The sequence below is a fragment of the Ursus arctos genome, unplaced genomic scaffold (genome assembly GCF_023065955.2).
Source record: "Ursus arctos isolate Adak ecotype North America unplaced genomic scaffold, UrsArc2.0 scaffold_1, whole genome shotgun sequence".
NCBI classification, from domain to species: domain Eukaryota; kingdom Metazoa; phylum Chordata; class Mammalia; order Carnivora; family Ursidae; genus Ursus; species Ursus arctos.
Window position 1 is genome coordinate 4,815,671 of NW_026622763.1, and position 15,354 is coordinate 4,831,024.

At 46.9% G+C, this 15,354-nt stretch overlaps 1 protein-coding gene across 1 annotated transcript; it reads left to right on the forward strand.

Moving 5' to 3' along the window:
* Positions 1 to 370: 370 nt before the first annotated feature.
* LOC113263377 (uncharacterized) lies at positions 371 to 3,078 on the forward strand. The gene is made up of 3 exons (XM_057316865.1): positions 371 to 400; positions 719 to 1,343; positions 2,943 to 3,078. Exons 1-3 carry the CDS (start codon positions 371 to 373, stop codon positions 3,020 to 3,022), a joined length of 735 nt encoding a protein of 244 aa, XP_057172848.1. The 3' UTR covers positions 3,023 to 3,078.
* The last annotated feature ends 12,276 nt before the right edge of the window (positions 3,079 to 15,354 follow it).

Below are 15,354 nucleotides of genomic sequence, written 5' to 3' on the forward strand. Positions count from 1 at the left end.
CCCACATCATAGCCTCCCCATCATCAACATCCCCACCAGAGTGTACTTTTGTTATAACTGATGAACCTACATTAACATATCATAATCAGCCAAAGCCCATAGTTTACATTTGGGTTGGCCCCTAATGTGGTACATTCTGTGGGTTTGGACACATGTATAATGACACCATCCATCATTGTAGTATCATACAGAGTATTTCCACTGCCGTAAAATCATCTGTGCTTCATCTGTTTAGCCCTGCCTCCCCACCCCCCAACAACCCCTGACAACTACTGATCTTTTTTTTTTTAACTGTCTCCATACTTCTGCCTTTTGCTGAATGTCATATAGGAACGTCATGGAATCATACCATATGTAGCCTTTTACATAGATGTATCTTAATACAAATTTTAAGTATCCAGTGAGTTAAAATAAATTGCTGTATCCGAAAATAGAAACATTATTTAACTATTTTTATATTTCTTTCTCACAAAGTAGTCCTACTAATTATTATTATTTGCCATTGTTACTAATCTATTGTTCTGTTTAAATAATAGCATTTATGTAACACAAAAGTAAATAACACAGAATATATAATTTACAATAAACACTTATTTTTCATATTTTAATGAATTTATAATTCTAACATATATGATTTCATATAAACCTTTTCATATTTCTATGTTAAAGCAACATATACACATGTATGTGTATAATTATTTTTAACATATTATTGTAGGTTTTGGGGGTCTGGCCTGGCTGTGTCCCAGGCTGGATCTCTAAAGTTGGTCACGGGTATACATGTCCCACCTCCTCTTCTGCCTGGGCTCTGTTTAAGCCAAGGGATGCAGAGCCCACGAAGACCTGGCCGCTGTCCTCAAGGGGCCCACAGTCTGGTGATGAAGCCAGACCCAAAACAAGCCGGCAGAGAGCAACGCCGAAGGTGCCAGGACAGAGGCTCCCCCAGGTAACCCAGCCCGGAGGTCTTCTGGGAAGGCTTCCTGGAGGAGGTGGGCCTGGGCGGGCGCGCGGAGGCGAACGAGGACCAGGCCGGGGGTGGCGGCGGTGGTGCTTTGATTTGAGGGAGAAGGCGTGTGACGAGCAGGGAGGGGCGCGGCACCGGGGCCTCCCGGGGCAGGTGAGAGGCCCGAACGGACCTGCACAGCCGCGTCTGCCTCCGGCCGCCCGTCGCGTTCCTGAGTGCCCCGCGTCCTCCAGGCGGTCCTCTGTCCGGCTCCGAGGAGGTCGGAAGCCGGAAGAGCCGCTCCTGCGGCGGGGCGTCCGCTCCGGTCGCCAGCACGCCTGGCGCCCCGCCGCCCTCCCGCGGGCGTCTGCTGGCAGCGCGCCTCCCGCTGAGTCAGCCGGTGAGTCAGCGCCCCCTGACCGCGCCGGCCCGGGGCGTCTGGGCTCGGGTTAGGGATGCGAGGCGGGGGCGGGTAAGGAGGGGAGGAGGGGGAGGGAGGGGAAGAGGAGGGAGGGGAGAATGGGGGAGGGAGGAAGCGAGGAGGAAAGAGGGGGGCGGAGAGGGGAGGAAAGTGGAGGAGAAGGGAGAGGAGGGGAGAGGGGAGGGGAGGAGGGAAGCAGGAGTAGTGGGCGGGGGAGGAGGAGGAGAAAAGAGGAGGGAAGGAGGAGGGAGAGGAGAAGGGGGGAGGCAGGACAAGGTCCAGAGTAAGGCTTCCAAACCCTTGACCTGCAGGCCAAATTTGGCCTGTCTTATGTTATTGTTCAGCTCAGGAGCCAGGAATGGTTTTTACATTTTGTAACTGTTGAAAATCCAAAGAGATTAATATTTTGTAACAAATGAAAATTATATAAAATTCAAATTTCAGCGTCCCTGAGAAGTTTATTGGAACGGTAATGCTCATTTGTTATGTCTGTCCATGACTGCTTTGCAGCACAGCAGAGTTGAGCAATTATGAGAGACTGTATGGCCCTGAAAGCCTAAAGTGTTTACCACCTGTACCTTTACAGGTTTGCTGCCCACATTCCAGGGGGTGCTCAAGGCCCTAGCTGTTAAGGAGGCAACTTTGACTTTGGAGAGCACCTCCTGGGGAGGGGGTGGTGGGCCTCCCGCCTGATGGGGGATTCCCACCCTGGAGAGCCATTCCAGCCCTGCTAAGCCTTACCTTAGGGTTTGTTGACCAGCAGGAGAGCCCTCCTTTTCTTTTCTTTTTTTTTCCTATTTATTTATTTATTTGACAGCAAGAGAGCATAAGCAGGGGGAGCCTCCAGCAGGCAGAGGGAGAGGGAGAAGCAGGCTCCCTGTGGAGCAGGGAGCCAGCCCCATGTGGGGCCCGATCCTAAGACCCTGGGATCATGACCCAAGACGAAAGCAGTAGCAGATGCCCAACCGACTGAGCCACCCAGGCGCCCTCCTTACCTCTGTGGGGGCTGAACTTCCTGCACTCTAGGGCAGGGAGCTTCTCCCTGTAGCCTGGGGACCCATGTTTGTCCCACACCATCTTTGGGAGCCCTTCCCTGTGTGGTGTGGCAGGGGCCCAGGGGCCCATATACTCCCAGCTAAGTGGTTGTTGCTCCTGGTTACCCATTAACCAGCTAGTCCTTACACAAAGTTTCAAGGAAGTCAGGCCTGCACATTTATTGCCTTGTTGCTCCCAGGAACGCGACAAGCCCCATCACCTACACCCCAGGGCAAACCACCTTGGTGATCGAAGTTCTGGCCTTATGCCAGCTGTTGCTTAAGGCAGTGTTTTTGAAACTTTGTTTTTTTTAACCTCAACCCTCCCTAAGAAATACATTTTACGTTGCAGCAAAGTTTCACAGAACTATCTACCCCTATTACAGGTGATGTTCTCTTGCAAGTTGTCTGTTTCTTTTCTGTTTTTAAAAATGATGATCATGAAATACGAAATTGATTTTATGAACTACTAATGGGTTACAACCAGCAATATGAAAAATGTATTTGACAGTATCCAGATGTACCTGTCTTTTCTCTTTTTCAGTACAAAGCACAACAGCAAAGGGCCTCCTTCACCTACTGGCAGAGGCTTCCTGGCTCTCAGTCTTCACTTGCCACCCCTGACCTTAGACAGAGCCCTCAACCTCCATGAGCAATAAATCTGCATACCTGTTTGTTTATATCCCATGTGCATTGAATCGTGGTAACTGTGATTACCTGGGGTGGGGGAGGATGGGAGGAATTGGGCATAGGAAGAGGACTTACTCTTCACTCTTCTTAAGTGCTGTTTAAATTCTGTTACATACATATTACTTCACATTTTTTATTTAAAAACATTTCAAGCCGGAGCGCCTGGGTGGCTCAGTCGATTAAGTGTCTGTCTTCGACTCAGGTCATGATCCCAGGGTCCTGGGATCAAGCCCTGACTCAGGTTCTCTGCTCAGTGGGGAGCCTGCTTCTCCCTCTCCCTCTACCCGACCCCCCACCAGTCCTGTTCTTGCACTCTCTGCTCTCTCTCAAATAAGTAAATAAAAAATCCTTTAAAAAACCCCAAAACATTTCAAGCCTACAGAAAGTTGTCAGGAACACATGTAACTGTCCTGTACCCACCAACAAGTTCCTGCATTCTACCTTCTTCCCACAGACCCCTTCAGCTACCCCCTGCATTTCCCCCTGGGAGTGAATGAAGCCTCAGAATGCTTAACATTCCCAGCAGTGGGCAGTGCTGACAGCTGGTATGTCAGAAGTCCAGTTGAAAGTTAGTTGCCATCCAGGGGCCCCTAGGTGGCTCGGTGGCTCGGTTGGTTAAGCGCCTGCCTTCGGCTCAGGTTATGATCCCAGGGTCTTGGGACTGAGTCCCACATTGGGGCTCTCTGCTCAGCGAGGAGCCTGCTTCTCTCTCTCTCTCTGTCAAAGAAATAAATAAAATCTTTTTTTAAAAAAAAAAAAGGAAGTTGGTTGCCATCGTGTAGACTGTCTATCAGCATGCAGTCTTTTTATTTTGAAAATTTAGACTTCACAAAAAAGCTGCCAGTGTAGCACCCTCCGCTCAGATTCCCCTAATGTTAACCACAGAAGGACCAAAACCAGGGGATTAACAATGATATAACACTGTTCACTTGTCTACTAGCCTTATTTGGATTTTGCCAAATGTCCCACCAACATCCTGTTTCTGGTTCAGGATCCCTTTTGGAATCCCACGGGGTATTTAGTTGACCTGCCCCCTTCAACTCCCACCTGGGATAGTACCTCAGTGTCTCTGTGCCACTGCAACGCTTGGGCCAGTAATTTTGTAGGACAGAGCTCCCTGTTTTCTCCTTACTAGTTTGAAGTTTTGCATTTTTGGCAAGAATACCACAGAAGTGATGTACCCTTCTCTGGATACCCTATCAGGTGGTGCCGATGTGTCTAATTACTGCTCATGATAATTTTGATGACTTGGTAAAAGTGGTGTCTCCCTGAGGTTTCTCTGCTATACAGTCACTGTTTTCCTTTGTAATTGATAAACATTCTATGGGGAGATGCTGTATGACTATATAAATATCCTGTTCTCTCATACTTTTTCCCACTAATTTTGATGATTCTTGTTTGCAACAGTTATTACTGTGTTTTTTACCAAATAGTGATTTTTCTATTTCTGCTGTTCTTTCTACATTGATGGGAATTCTACCATAAAAAGGAACTGTCTCTTTCTCCCATTTATTTACTTAGTCCATTATTTTTATATCTTTATGGATGGTCTCTTTGGTATTTATTTCATTCTGTGGGTTATACTCCATTACTCTTATTCTTTGTTCAAATTGTACCAGATTTGATGATTGAGAGCTCCTCTAAGCTGTCTTCTGTGCTCCTTGACTTGCCTCCATCATTCCTGGAGCACTTCCTTACCATCTGGCACAAGATGTTCCAGGCTCATCTGGTACTTTCCCTGCCCTAGCCCTGGAATCAGCCGTTTCTCTAGGAGCCCTGTTTGTTTTACTGGAGAATGATATTTAGGAAGTAGGATCTAGGCACAAATCAGATTTAACTTAGTTAAATGAAAATGCAAAACTGGACTGGCCTTTGGAACAGCTTGGGAAGGAGAGGGGCAAGCTGTGCAGGGCTGAGGGGAGAGGCAAAAGGCGGGGACACAAACAGATACAGAGGTTGAGAGAGAGTGGGCAGAGTAGAGTGAGCCAGGGTAGGGAGGGCAGCGTGACTGTTGACTGTTGGTTCAATCCTTGGCTGGCAGTGCCTGTGGGAAGCATGGCCTCCATGCAAATAAAAGGAAGGATTCAGAAAGAAACCATCAACAAAACAAGAAAAGGCAACCTACTAAATGGGAGAAGATAGTTGCAAATGATCTATCCGATAAAGGATTAATATTCAAAGTATATGAAGAACTACAACTCAACACCAAAAAAACCAAATAATCTGATTTAAAAATGTATGGAGGACTTGAACAGCCATGTCTCCAAAGAAAAAATACAGACGACCAACAGACACATGAAATGATGCTCCACATTACTGATCATTAGGGAAATGCAAATCAAAACCACAATGAGGTATCACCTCACACCTGTCAGAATGGCTCAAAAACTCAAAACACAAGACTCAAAAACACAAGAAATAACAAATGTTGGTGAGGATATGGAGGAAAGGGGACCCTGGTGCACTGTTGTTGGGAATGTAAATTGGCGTAGCCATTGTGGAAAACAGTATAGAGGTTCCCCAAAAAATTAAAAATAGGATTACCATATGATCCAGTACCATATGATCCAAATACCCACTACTGGGTATTTACCCAAAGAAAACAAAACGCTAATTAAAAAAAGATACATGCAACCCTATCTTTATTGTAGCATTATTGACAATGGCCAAGATACAGAAGCAACCCAAGTGTCCATCCATAGACGAATGGATAAAGAAGATGTAGTGTATATATACGATGGAATATTAGCCATAAAAAAGAATGAAATCTTGCCATTGGTGACAACATGGATGGATCTAGAGGGTATTATGCTAAGTGAAGTAAGTTAGAGAAAGAAATACCGTACGATTTTACGTATGTGTCGAATCAAAAAAAACAAAGACAAAGCAGAAATAGACCCATAAATACGGGAAACAAACTGATGGTTGCTGGGGTTGGGGCGGGCAAAATGGTTGAAGGAGGGTGGGAGATATGGATTTCCAGTTATGGAATGAGTAAGTCATGGGAACAAAAGGTACAGCATAGGGAATATCAACAACAGCACTGTCGTGCATGGTACGGTGGCAGATGGGAGCTACGCTTGTGAGCATACACATAGACTTACAGAATCACTATCTTGTACCTCTGAAACTAAAGTCCCACTGTGTATCAACTGTACTTCAATTTAAAAAAAATGAGGGGTGCCTGGGTGGCTCAGTCAGTTGACCACCCAACTCTTGATTTTGGCTTGGGTCATGATCTCATGATCTCAGGGTCCTGTGATCAAACCCTGTGTCAGGCTCTGCACTCAGTGGGGAGTCTGCTGGAGATTCTGTCTTTCCCTCTCCTTCTGACCCTCTCTGCTCTCTAAAATAAATAAATTTCATCTTAGAAAAATCAAAAAAAGACCAGGAACACTGGGCTGTAGGCAGGGGTATGCACCTGGGATGTGTACGAGGGGCCTGGAGTTGGGGAGGGAGAGGATGACTTTTCATTTTTGTCTTTAACAGTGTTTGTGTTCACTGTTTCCTTTTCTCAAACTGAAGAATAATGGAAGGGGAGTCAATGGACCAGGGCAGCGGGGCTCACCCAGCACAGACGCGTCTTTCCGTATGGGGCCAGCTACTTCGCAGTTCCAGATGCTGAAATCCTTGGGGCTCAGAGGGAGTGCAGCTTTCAAACTCTGCTGCTTGTCACCCACCACAAGAAGTACATCTTACAACATGTCCTAACATATAGACACATATTCAACTTAAACCAGTATCCACTCTTATTATGTATGACACAAGCTGTTTTCTTTCCAGCTAGTTTGAGTCCACAACATACTAATGAATGGATCCAAACCTGCAGTTTGAAAAACACTCCATCAGGCCAACCTCTTACTGTGCAAACAGGGTAACTGAGGCCCTAAGAAGGGAACTGAATGCCCCCAATGCTATGGCTTTTCAAGAGGACCTTTTTACTTATGACCTTTTAAACAATGCTACATTTGTATAGCTACTGGGGGGAAATAGGTCTGGATAATGAGAGTAGGCTTTTTTGAAAGCGTGACAAGTTGGATGAAGTTAGGCTAAGGGTCTTGAACCAGAGACTTCCTGGCCTTATTCAATAGCCCCAAATGCCTAATGTTGGAGGCCATAGGCTCTTTGAAATAAAGTAAATGCTTTGTCCTTCACCTGTCCCTTCACGACTTATTCAGCAGAAGCTCTGAGAAGGTACTCCGCAGAGGCAGGCACTCAGGATGAAGGTGTGAGTGCCTTGCCCTCAGGATGTCCTTGGGAGGCAGGCAGACAAGCAGCCACAGAGGAGCTTGCAGTAAGAGAGTACAGGGTGGGGGTGGGGCAGGCTGAGGGTCTGGGGCCTGGAGACCAAAGTGTGATGGGAAGGACAAGGAGGGGCTGGAGACACAGAGGCCCCATGGTGGAGGCCTTCTCTGCCTGCCACCCCACGGAGTTTAAATTTCATCCTATGGGCAATGGGGGCCCATGATGTACTCTGAGAAGGGGAGTGATCTGGCCAGATTTGTATCCTTTACAATGACTCTTATAGCCATGGGAAGCTGGCGGCCAAAATCTGACATTGCAGCACATGGAGGCCACCCTGGGAGGTGACCCAGGTCTAGAAAAAGGGAGCTGGAGTTAGTAGTGAACAGCTGACAGCAAGAGCAGGTAGGCGGTGGCATGAAGGCAGCTTTGTACCCCCAACCCCCAAGCCTGAGCGCAGAGACCATGGGCGCTTTTCTAACGACCCTTTATCCTGAGGCACTGCCCTAGAGAATCACACCAGCCCGTGCCCCAGAACTCAGTCCCTGAGCCCCTTGGATGGGCTAGGCACTTGAGTACGAGGTGGGGTGTTACAGTGAAAAGACATACAGTGCCCTGTCCTGCACAGACCCGGGTTTGTATCCTGCCTCATCCACATACAAATTAGGTGACTTTAGGAAAGTTGGTTCACTTTGCCCTAGACTATATATAGTTTCCTCATTGTTCAACGGGGAGAAGGGGGTAAGTATAGATGAGTTAATGTGTTTGAGGTCTGTTGTAAACCCCCAATGAGGCGTTGCTCTCATAATCTTTTAAAGATGAGGAGGCCAAGGTCAGAGAGGTTAAGTGACTTGCCCAAGGCTGCCCAGCGGTGGTCTGACTGTATGCAGCACATGTTCCTTCCAGGAGCTGGCATTTCTTCACGCTGGGATTACACAGGAAGCAGAGCCCTGCGGCTTGCACCCAGCCTGCAACAATGTGTGACTATTAACCTAGTCCCAGGGGCCAGAGTGTAGCGATGAGTCACCCTGAGCAGCTCCAACAAGGAGACCCCCTCCTCCCCAGCCAACACTTGGGCTGAGACCTGGTTGCCAAGCAACGAGACATAACATATATAAATACAACTCAGTCTCTTGCTGTAACAGTGAGGCCTGTTTCTTGCACGGCAGTCTTTTCCTTGTGTTTCCCCTCTGCCCTCGGCCTTCCCTCCAGCTTCTCCTGGGGCAGTAGGTTTGATCCTCAAGCTAAGAGCTTCCAGGAGAGCGAAAGCAGACTGCAGAGGTGGATTCCTAGCGGTGGACGTGGAGCTCTGCCTGGGCGATGACTGGGATGAGGCTGCGCAGGGCTGGGTGGGAAGGAGGTGCAGGAGGTGTGGGCGGTGGCAGGAGACAGGGTGGACTTTTACCATTCTGGCTGGGTAAGGGCGGTGGTGGCTGGACATGACTTCCTGATGCTGAGGCAGGAGCATGGCAGAAGGAGCTCCTCAGGTGGGGGTGCACGCCCATTTCTATGGGTAGGAGGGGCTTCTGCTGCTCTGGGAGCCCCAAGGGTGGTGACAGCCTCCTGGGTGGGGCTCATGCCATCTCCTCTCAAACCTGTGCTTTTCTCATTCCACCTCGCATTCCCAGTTTAGCTGCCGCATATCTGGAGAGGGTGGCTCCCCTGGGAGGGCCTCTTGCCTACACATCTGCCCTGCTTATGCCCAAGACAGCGTATGTGGTAACGGTTATTATTTTAGGACTCCTCTTGCGGTCAGGAATGATCTTGGCCCTGCATATATATCATCCTATTAACCCTCACAATGACAATGTAATGTTGGTATTATTTTTTCATCAGTTTTATTAGGCTTAATTGACACACAATAAAATATACCATTTTTCCCTATACAATTTGATGAGTTTTGACAAAAGTATACAATGTCATAACCAGCATCACGGTGTCCATGACCTAGAACATGTCCATCACCCCTCTACAGCCTGTCCTCTACCCTTGGCCCCTGGCAACCACACTGACCACTAGAGTTTTACCTTCCCTAGACTTTCATCGAAATGGAGGCAGCTATGCTAACCACTATACCACCAACGTGAAACGGAATAATACCATATGTAGTCCTCTGTCTGCTGAAAGCTTTCTTTCACTCACCATAATTCTTTGGAAATGTTATCATTGTTTTGGTCCTTTCTTTGCTAACCAGTTAATGACTATTTGGGCTGTTTCCACTTTGGGGCTATGATGAAAAAAGCAGCACCGAACATATATACGTACAAGCATTTGTATAGACTCGTGTTTTCATTTCTCTAGGAGTGGAAGTTCTGCTTCATTCAAGAAGTGAAAGGCTGAAGCTCAGAGAGGTTAAGAAACTTGCCTGAGCTGACACACCTTGGCAGAAATTCACAGCCAAGCCTGACCTCTACGGCAGGTGGTCACCCATAGGAAATGGGTATTTTTTAGTTGAAAGTACTTCTTTGGCCAGTAATTCCTGCAGTCGTGTGTACCTGGGCTGGATTCAGCTGTATTCAGGCTCTTAGCTGGCAGAAGTAGACTGACGCTCAGCACAAGTTGCTGAGTGCACAGGGGTCTTAGGTCACCCTTTGAAGGCATTTCAGCAGGTGAGTTCCAGAAGCCTGGGTGGCCGGGCTGCAGACTTCTTGTTTTGTTTTCTGAAGGTGTTTGCCAGCCTTCTCCACTGTGAAGGGACTGTTTTCTCTAATCAATTACTTGAGAGGAGAGCCTTTGAGGGGAAGTGCCCTGCACCTCATCAAGCTTTTACCCACTGCTCTGAATATCCATTGTGGGTTTCCTGAGTCCATCATCGCTTTCACATCTATTAGTTGCCGGCATCTTTCTGTGAGGGAGAGCTTTCCCTTCCTCACTTACGTTTAGATCACTATACCTCATGAATGATTATATGGGAGATAATCCTTTATTATCATTGCTTTCATGTTCCACACGTCCCAGATTTGGCCCAAATCAGCCCTTGAAGCTGACTCCTGTGTCCTTTTAACACATGTACAATGACCCAGGCTTTTGTGCTTCTGCAGCAGCCCCAGTCCCTTTTGGTAGAGAATGGCATTCAACAACCAAGGATGGGGCGCTAGATATACTCATGGTGGCTGGGATGTCCCACTTCTAGGCCTCCTCAGGCTATGGGGTTTTAAGGCAGCGGGGTTACATAGAAGGCAGGGCCGTGAGACTCAACTTGTAAGTGAGGGCTCAGCAAAATCAGGCACCAGCTTCTAAGGGAATCTGCAGTAGGTACCAGGTCCACTGGAGGGTGGAACCCAGGCCAAGCCAACCAGGCCTTGCAGTTTCACTGCTCAGAAATCCCCCCACAGGGGCGGATGGCTCAGTCGTCAAGCGTCTGCCTTTGGCTCAAGTCATGATCCCAGGGTCCTGGGATCAAGCCCCATGTCGGGCTCCCTGCTCGGCGGGAAACCTGCTTCTCTCACTCCCCCTGCTTGTACTATCTCTCTTGCTGTCTCTCTCTCTGTCAAATAAATAAATAAAATCTTAAAAAAAAAAAAAAGAAAAAGAAATCCCTCCACAAACTTCATAAAGTTTGAGGCAACAACCCCAAGGGTTGAAAGGGCGGGTAGCATCTTTCAGCTTTTCTTGCTTTGGCATGAATAATTTCCAGGGCAGAGGACATGAGAGGCTGGTTCTTAAGGATGGTGGTGGAGGGCCAGGGAGTGGCAGGGGAAGGGTGGTCTTAGGGGCTCCAGAAGGCACATTGTGTCTCTAGTGGTGACAGAAAACTGCCCAGGTTCTCCGGGCACGGCCCTTGTCCTATGCTCAAGGCTGACGGACCGGCTGGCTCATGAGAGTCTGATTAGAGTGAACTCCAAAATTAGAGGCAGGGACTCATAACATGGGGCCACCATCTCAGAGTCGGTCTCCCTGAAAATAACTGCCTTCTGGTTATGTTTGGGCACCCTCCATTCCTAAGGGGCTGCTGGCTCTAAGTGAGGCCTCAGTAGCAGCACTGGGCCTCTCATGGGCAGCAGTGGGGAATGGCTTTCACATGCCTTGCCCCACTGGTGTCCAACACAATCCTGTCTTCTGCTGAGTGAGCCAGACCCAGAGGATCAGGCACCAGTCCCTGCCAGCTCCAGAGCCACCAGGCTTGGCCACAGCAGGGCAGCTGGTGTTTGAGGGCACAGGGAACCCCACTGTCTGAGACAGGTCTGAACAACCCCAGCAGTCTGGAGGGGCCGAGGGGTCAGTGGCACTGCTGTCTCTCAGGACGCTGAACACTCTTCCAGTGCAGCTCCAGATGCACCAGCTTCTGTTGAACCAGACCTTCAGGTGAAAAAAGGACATAAACCCTTTGAGCAGACTTGCAGGAACCAGCTGTGGAAGGAGCTGCACCACACTGGGTTGAGGGGCGTCATGAGCCAGAAGGATGAAGATGACGAATTCTTCACTGGTGTCTGTTAGCGTCAACACCCATGATGGTGTACCTGGAGTGGGGTAGGGGAGGGTCCTGCAAACCAGCTCTGAAAGGGGGCTTGGGGTGCCTGGAGGGAAGGAAGCCAGTGGTTTCACCCCAGGCCAGGCTGAACCTGGAGGGCAGAGCCCCAGGTGCTGGGAGGGGCAGCTGCAGACAAGACAGGGAGCCGTACCCTGTAGCATTAGGCAATCAGGGAGGGGCTCTGGGACCTGGCATTAGGGAGGAACCCTGAGACACCAGGCACTGGGGAGGGCTGGACTTCATTCAGGGTTGCTCCATTAGATGTCCCAGCAGCCTGGTAATAGCAACCCCACCTTTCTCTGCTGCTTTTTCGTTAGATGCAAATGAGAATAATAATTCTGCTGACGTATTTCTCGGGATGTTTGTGAAAAACACCTAATAGCACATGATAAAGAGAGTGGGGAAGAGGCAGAGAGAGAAGGAAAAAGAGGAACAGGAAGAGAACAAGAAGACAATATAAACAGGAGAAAGGGAAGAAACATACTCCTCGTTCTGCTGTCAAAACCCAGAGATCTGAAGCGACAATGGGCCATTAGGGGGTGCTGCAGCGGTGGAGGCCACCAGGAGGCCCCCGAGCAAACGGCCAACTTCTAAAAAACTAATTATGGTTAACAATTTGACGTTTTAAAGGCATATCTTTAACTATAAAGTCTTAGAATGCACCAACTCAGATAACCCATGTGATTTAAGCATCTCTGGGTCCTTTTCCAAAACAGGAAGTTCTCCCCCCATGACAGCCCCTAATTTCCCTTTGCACTGTATCATGTCCTATCTAACTCCGGGATGAGGGCTAAGGGAACGTGAAAGGGACAGTCATCTCCTGGATGAATTTCACTTCTCAGATTTCACTTAGCTTTGGTGTCTCATGTGGTCTGTCATTTTGCCGTAAACACCAAGGGCGAAAAGAAATCTCTATTATGTTCTTTGGGAGCCAAGAAGCTGTCCTTAGCTCTCTATTCATTATATGAACACCTTTCATTAAAAAAATTAGAATAAAAGAGTTAAAATTTAAGTGTATATACCAGCTATCCAATTTGTAATTACAGCAGAAAATAAAGTAAAACTAGTTAGGTTGCATAAGTGAAAAAAAGTAGGATACAAAATTGCATGTATAGGATTGCAACTACCTAAAAACTATCTAAAAATGTACCTAAAAGCAAAAAATACCATCACAACAAAGATCTCAGGGAGAAAAGACTGAATGGAAACAGCTATAGATGGAATGAGAGGATTTTCTTCCTTGTGTTTCCCACATTTTCCATCAATATGTGTAACACAATGGAAAATACATGACAAACATAATTTTAAAGAAATACACGTACTGGCAACTGATAAAGGAAAGAATTAGAGATGACCAAGATCACAGAAAATTCAAGACAAGCCTCTGTGGGAAATCTTGTCATATGGCCTCTTTCCACACTCAGAAAGCTTCTTGGGCAATCCCAAATAGTGGAAATCCCAGAAATGACTTTTCTTTGCTTGTGGAAGCACTGTGGACTTTTTATCAGGAGATTTACCTTACTAATGTTTTGCTTTTTGACACAGCAAAGTAAGTGTCCACCCCAACTGCCCATGGGATATGATGACAAAAATAAAAATAAATAATATACTTATCATGGATCATTTATACAGCATACGGTACACCTACGGGGTCCTGTTCTAGCTCCCCAAGTCGCGACTCTTCATTTGCTTCTCAGGGAAGACACGATTGGCTGCAATGCAACAGCCATCTATCCCTAGGCTCCCTTGTAACCTTTAGCCTGGGTTTGTGCTCAGACATGGCCTGGCAGTGTGCCCAGCCCTGGCGCACACCTCGTGTGGGCTGAACCCATCATGGTAGTGCTGACTCCTCTACAGACACAGGAAAGGAGCTGGCCCAGTTCCAGCCAATGAGGTACTTTCAGGAGTAGGTTCAGCTACTAGTGCCAGACACTTACTCCTCTCTTATGTGAAAGTACAGAGCCCTGTGGTATGGACTGAGATGGGGGTTCTGCTTCCACCATTTCTCTGTGTGGCCCCTTGTCCTCATTCTCCAAGACAGCCTGTAAGGTATTCCAGGACGGAGAAAGGAATGAGAGAGAGGCAAAAGCAGTTGTCTCTTGAGGAAGGGTCTCTCAAGAAGGTTCTTGGATGGACACGTCCATTGATTTCCCTTTTACTAGCACTTAGTCACATGACCACATTTAGCTGCAAGGGAGGTTGTTATGCAAGCTCTATTGCTCAGCTAAAATTTGATTTTTATGGAAAGAGGAGAATGAACTCAGGGGCACCATTAGCAGATTTTTAGTAAGAACAAAAGGGGCAGTCTGCTGGAGGGCTGATGTGAGATTGTCCTTGATGAAGAGAATCCCAAGCACAACTAGCCTCAGATTTTGGTTTCTTTTTGTTTTGTTTTTACCTAAATTCAATTAATTAACATACAATGTATTCTTAGTTTCAGAGGTAGAATTCAGTGATTCATCAGTCTTATATAATACCCAGTGCTCATTACATCACAGATTTTTGGTTTCTAATGTTATTCTCCAGTAAGAGAAAACAGGGCTCTGTGGACAATGGCTGATTCTAGGACTGGGGCAAGAAATATTCAAGATGAGTCTGGCACATCTCAAAAAGTAGAAAAAGGAAAGAAAATCCCACAGTGATGGAAGTATGTCAAAGGGTCACAGGAACCAATGAAGAGAGCTCCAAATGGCCAAATGTGGAACAATTTGAGCAACAAAATAAATATATTATATTGGATTACAACTTAAAGTGTAAAATAAGTATCTGTAGGTCCATATTAATGTAAATAAATGATTGCATAAATAATAACTGAGGGAGAAGAGACATTTTCCATGGAGAATTCCAGGAATTTATGTAGATACTCTGCATTCTTAGGAAGTGAAACACAGCTCCCCGCTCCTTAGGTGGGAGCACAGTGATTTCCTTTCAAAGAATACAATATGGAAAGTGGGGGAAAAAAGAGTGTGAGAAACCTGACAGGTGAGGCTTCAAAGAGGCAACCAAGGTCAACAGCCATAAATTATGTTGATGTGTACCACTGATAAGAAGGGCATGTCACCTCTGTGATCTTCACCCCCAAATTCGTAACCCTAGGTTAAGCATGAGAAAAACATAAGACACACCACAGAAAAACATAAGACACAGGGGTAGTCTACAAAATCTCTGACCAGTGCTTCTCAGAACTGTCAAGGTCATCAAAACCAAGGGACGTCATAGCCAAGAGGAGTCTAAGTCCACAGGAGGACTAAATATAATGTGGGATGCTGGATGGCATTCTGACACAGAAAAAGGACATTAGGTAAAAATTATGGAAATCTGAATAAAGTGTGGACTTCAGTTAATGATAATGTTGGTTCCCTCATCTGACAAATGTTTCAGATATTAATAATTGAGGAAACCAGATGTGGGGTATATGGGCACTCTCTGTACTATCTGCTCAATTTCTCCATAAATCTAAACCTTTTCTAAAATTAAAAGATTATGAGAAAGAATGAATATATGAATCCTTCCCCTTTCCTGTGTAGGAAGCCAAGCTATTTCGAGCTGAAGG

Excerpts from the sequence above, each read along its gene's own strand:
- LOC113263377 (XM_057316865.1), top strand. The coding sequence starts at position 371 with ATGTATCTTAATACAAATTTTAAGTATCCA. Across the intron at positions 401-718 it reads ATACAAATTTTAAGTATCCA|GTTTTGGGGGTCTGGCCTGG; the intron begins GTGAGTTAAAAT and ends ATATTATTGTAG. Across the intron at positions 1,344-2,942 it reads GCCTCCCGCTGAGTCAGCCG|TACAAAGCACAACAGCAAAG; the intron begins GTGAGTCAGCGC and ends TCTCTTTTTCAG.